This window comes from Empidonax traillii, unplaced genomic scaffold (genome assembly GCF_003031625.1).
Source record: "Empidonax traillii isolate 1590-97213 ecotype Southwest subspecies unplaced genomic scaffold, ASM303162v1 scaffold1449:size159823, whole genome shotgun sequence".
Classification (NCBI taxonomy): Eukaryota; Metazoa; Chordata; class Aves; order Passeriformes; family Tyrannidae; genus Empidonax; species Empidonax traillii.
Genome location: NW_020956642.1, coordinates 4,022 through 9,123, shown reverse-complemented (window position 1 = coordinate 9,123; position 5,102 = coordinate 4,022). Strand labels below are relative to the sequence as shown.

At 53.0% G+C, this 5,102-nt stretch overlaps 1 protein-coding gene across 1 annotated transcript in view; it reads right to left on the bottom strand.

Moving 5' to 3' along the window:
• NIN (ninein) overlaps positions 1–4,654 on the bottom strand; it is a gene marked incomplete at its 5' end in the record, with an annotated part of 39,881 nt that extends 35,227 nt beyond the window's left edge. The window contains 4 exons of the mRNA XM_027907391.1: positions 1,129–1,296; positions 2,219–2,365; positions 3,407–3,594; positions 4,615–4,654. Coding sequence (XP_027763192.1) covers positions 1,129–1,296; positions 2,219–2,365; positions 3,407–3,594; positions 4,615–4,654 — 543 coding nt within the window. The remainder of the gene's footprint in view (positions 1–1,128; positions 1,297–2,218; positions 2,366–3,406; positions 3,595–4,614) is intronic.
• Positions 4,655–5,102: the final 448 nt, after the last annotated feature.

Below are 5,102 nucleotides of genomic sequence, written 5' to 3'. Positions count from 1 at the left end.
CTTCCCTTTTGTATTCCAAACTCACATGGACATTGGCACTTGAGGTCATATTTTAGTGGCGAACAGGCAGCTGATGGTTGGACTCGATCTTGGAAGTCTTTCCCAACTTAAATGATCTCCTAATTCAATCTAACTCTGCAGGAGAACAAAGCAAAGTGCTTGTGGTGGGGCTGAAACACTGCAGACACCGGAGAAACCACCCCAGTGGCGCCAGGAACAAAAGGAGTTGCCAGTGGAGAACAACAAGCAGAGGAGAAGGTAAAGGTGGACAGACAATCCTGGTCAATCTGGTCCCAACATTCTCAAGCTGTCCAGTGCGAGACCAGGCTACAAGTGAGTTTTAAAGCCTGAGCAATGACAGAGGTTACCACAACCTGGGTGTTCAACATCCACATGGACGTTCAGAGTCAAGGGAATCACAGAGTCAGCACTGCTGGGAACCCAAACTCAAAACAGAGACCACCAGGAGAAATTATCTTCTGCCATCCACAGCTTCTAGGGAGATGGGCAGGGATGGGGTTTGTTCAGGCATCTGATTTGCACCCTTTTACTCTCTCTGACAGAACACTAAGGACTGGGCAGGGTTTCAAGTGCTGTCCTCCACCTCAGCAAACAGCAATAATTCAGGTCACCCCAGTGCTGAGAGGTGCAGCTATTCAGGGAGGGGAAGGAATTAAATTGCTTTCTAACAAATATAGGTGACCTCTTTGAGCTAGGCTAGAAATCACAGTGTATTTTTATCATTAGCTTCCATCTCTGTGGGATGCACCATAAAGGAAATTATTGGAAACTTCACAGAACTGTCGTCACCGGCACTGGGGATTTTTATAGGATCATGGAATGGCTTGGGTTGGAAGGAGCCATAATCATCATCCCCTTGCAACCCTGCCATGGGCAAGGACACCTTCCACTAGACCAGGTTGCTCCAAGCCCTGTCCAACCTGGCCTTGGACACTTCCAGGGATCCAGGGGCAGCTTCTCTGGGAAGTTTCAAATGGGAAAAAAAAAAACCCCAGAGATTTCAGAAAAGAAAAAATAAATAATTCAGTTACAATCCAGTATCCACCACTGGTGGGGGGGGAAAACCCAAAAACCACATCCAAGGGGTGGGATGGAGCCGGTGGTTACCTTCAGGATCTCCTGGCTGTTCTCTATGCCCTCCTGGTGCCAGCAGTCCAGGACCCCCTCCACGCAGCCGTATCCCATCCCATCATCCAGGCTGGAGAAGAGGGAGAAGCCGATGGTGCTGGGCATGGCCGAGGGGGTGGTCGTGCGGCGCCCGCTCTCGTCGAAGGACTGCCGGGAGAGGGTGAGGGTGTGACGGGGCACGGGCAGCGCCAGGCATCTGGTCCACCCCGTGCCCACAGGGGCTTATAAATGTAATTTCCCTACTCCAGGAGATTAGGGATTAAGGCCTGGCTTTCCCTCACTGCCGAGCAAACCCCCGGTGGGAGCACTCCCGCTGACCTCACGGCACCGCGGCGCGACCAGGCACTGGGGATTTAAGCTCAAGCCGAGGAGGAGCAGTTTCAGAGCCGTCCCCAGGGCCCCAGAAGTGCTCACTTTCAGTTTTGAGTGTCACCTCCCCTAAAAAGGCCGCAGGGAGCACAGAAAGAGGTGCTTTGGGTGTAACCTTCAGCTGCCAGGCAAAGGCAGGGAGAAAATTTCAAACTCTCTCTCGGAAAATAAATAACAATTGGAGAAGAGACGAGGGACCTGCATGTCCACAGCCCTCAGCCTACCCCAGGTATCACTTCCCCCTGCACCCAGTTTATACTGGATGGCCCATCCCTGGAAGTGTTCCAGGCAAGGTTGGATGGGCTTTGGAGTAACCTGGGGTAGTGGAAGGTGTCCCTGCCCATGGCAGGGGGGGAGACGAGATGGTTTTTAAGGTCCCTTCCGACACAAACTATTCTGGGATTCTACACCTCTACAACCATTGACTTACTGCACTTCACAGGTTGCCAGAGCCATCTGCCCCTTCACCATGAGGGTGTTTTCTGCTTCATCTCCCCCCAACCCTCCCCAGAGAAGCTTCTTCTGAGAGAGGACTTGAAATCTGCTTTTGGAGCAGCTCCCTGTCACCACCTCCTGCCTCCACGGGGCAGGGGCACCCTCACAGGGAGAAATGGTGAAGAAGAGGAAGAGACAGGCTAAGTGGGATTTGCTCAGCACTTCTTCCCCTCTTCTCCTCCCAGGATCCCCCTCAGTTCCTCACCTGCATGGAGAGGTGGCGTTTCAGCTGTCGGTACGGGGTGGACGCCGAGGGGGTCAGCGACTTCCCGTTTTTAATCAGCCCATAAAAGAAATCCTCTACGCTCATGGTCCCATCTTGCTCCAGGTTGTGGAGCACCTCTTCAAGCACCTGCAAGGAGACAGAGATCACACCTATCAGCAAACCAGCACGGTGACAATCTGGCACGCAGAGGAAACATCCTATTCCCAAGGCTCTAAAAACAGCAAAGCAGGAGTTATCCGACACCACATCACCCAGTGCTGGTACAGCAACCTCCACGTGGAAAACTGCAGACACAGACACCACAAAAAACAGCTCGATGACCATCTTGGAGCCTCTATTTAATGAGGCAGCATGAAAAAAAAAAAAAAAAAAGCCTCATATCATTCTGCTCCCTAGGCAGGGTGACCTCAGGAATTCAGCACAATGCACTGAGAGACGCCAAACCCGCAGCAGCTTGAAGTGACCAGGCAAAAAAACCCCACAGTAAGACACTGCAAGGTTATAATAAATTTATTCTTTGCTTCAAGGCGTGCTGCTTTCTGAAGAGCAGGACCAGAGATGTTCAGATTGGTCCCTCACTATTTCTTTGTCTCCAGTTTATCTTTTCCATTTTCTGCCTTAATACCCTGAAAACATTTCACTGCAGACAGTGCAAAGGAATACCTGCCCAGAACCATGTTTTATGGAGGGAGTTCTTCCAAGCCATGTTGTTTTAAGATGCACAAAGCCTGACTTTTTTAATAAAACAAAATCCTAAGTTGACAAGAGACTTTCTTTGCTAAAGAATTCATTTTCTTGTGGACTCTTGCTGCAGGACAGAAACAGCCCAGAGGCCTTCACCAAGTCAAAAGCAGCCACCTATGAATATTTAACCCATCTTACAGTCTAGCCAGAAGATTCCTGGGATTAAGGAGACATGCTTGGAATCCAAGAAATGTTTTCAAATTGCAGTTTCCTCCCGCAATCGCGTGAGAAGACACACGCACACGATGGAGCGAGGCCGGCAGCTGCCTCCTCCTAGAGCAGCCACCCACCAAAAATATGGCTGGAAAATCAGGAGCTGGAAAGTCCTTTCTAAGCAGCTGCTTGCCAGGACAGATTTTGGGAGGGATATGTTAAACCCCCAGACACACACAGTGGTGTGAGGGTCCGTAGGTGGTCACTCACCTCCCCAGCCACCGTGTGCAACCCGTACTGCTCACAGATGGAAACCAGCTTCTTCCTGTTCAGGTGGCCATCCCTGGTGATGCCCAGGTGCTCACAGACCTCCTGCAGCTTCTCCTCTATCCAGTCTGGGCTGGGCGAGGTGCCAGGGGAGGCGTTCAGGTCATCCGGGTTCCAGAAGCGCAGCTGTCCTGGAAACGGGAAATTGCTCTGGTTTTTGGAGTGGCCACCAGAGGATCTGGGGTTCTGCACATCACAGGGCACCTGCTGCTGTGGTGGGCAGAGCTCCTTCCTGGCTCATCACATCCCGTGGGGTCATTTGCCTGAGCTCACCCTGCTCAGAGCACACCTGGGATTTTAGGGTATGGATACTGGTCCCACAAGTATCCCACCCCAGGGGAGGGAACCCCATGTCCGTGGAACCATGGAATTGTTGAGGGTGGAAAAGATCTCTCAGATCATCAAGTCCAACCATTCCCCCAGCACTGCCAAGGCCACCACTGGCCCACGTCCCCAAGGGCTACATCCTCATGTTTTAATTCCCCCCAGGGATGGGGACTCCACCACTGCCCTGGGCAGCTGTGCCAGTGCCTGACCAGGTTCAGGGTCAGGGAGCTGCAAGGCCACCTCCTGGGGCTGGAACAGCAGCTTTAGGAGAAAAAACATGATCCCTTGGGATAGGGTAGGAGTCAGAGAGCAGCTGAAATGCAGAAGAGATGTTGGAGGAATTGAAAGGAAGAAGGTTTTTACAATGGGGATGGTAAGACACTGGCACAGAGAGGTAGTAGCTCTTCCATGGAAGCGTTCAAGGCCAGGCTGGACAGGGCTCTGAACAACCTGGTGTAGTGGAAGGCACCCCTGCCCACAGCAGGGGTGGAACTGGACATCTTTAAGATCCCTTCCAAACCAAACCATACGATTTTAGGACTCTGTGACAACGAGGGAACCTTCAACAGCTGGTTCCTGCTGACATCTAGTGCCCACCGTGCTCCACTACAGCCAGCACCCCCTGCTAGGGCAGGAGGCAAGGTCACAGGACACACCCTCTCTGAGGCCCTCCCTGCTTTAGCTTTCACCCCCAGGTGCACCTCCCTGAGCTCTGGATGCTCCGTGCACCCAGCTGGCCTGAGACCCTCTCCACGTGCTCCTCTGATTGATCTTCAAAGCTGTCAGGAGAACGAGCACATCCCAGTGCTGCCCTTTGCCCTTACCCTCGGCCTCGTACTCCTCGCTGTCCCGCGTCTTCCAGCGCTGGGGAGAAAACAAAAGGTCCCTCGGTTATTACTCTTGCAAGACATCACCCCTAGCAAAGAGACTCCGAGATCAGCGCTGAAGGAGCTGCAGGGGCTCCACCAACGCTGCTGGGCTTTCATCTCCCAGCTCCCAGCGGGCTGGGCCGGCAATCCCCGGCTCTTTGATCCTTGCCTTGTTCTCCGGTGGGGAGAAACCACAGCAAGGGACACCCAAAGCCCCTCAAAGTGACCCAGGAGAGGCGGCAGATCAGAGCCTGGCAGGGTGACGGGAGAGAGGGAGGGGTTTGCCCTCCGAGAAATCGCGCTGCTCGTCTTAGAGGTGTCGATAGCCGAGGTCAAGGGACGCAGGAAAGGTCACAGAGCTGCTAGCTGGGTTATCCCCTCCTTCCAGCACTCTGGTTTTTCCCATGTAAAGCCAAGCCCACTCCAAAATTGCACCATGCTAT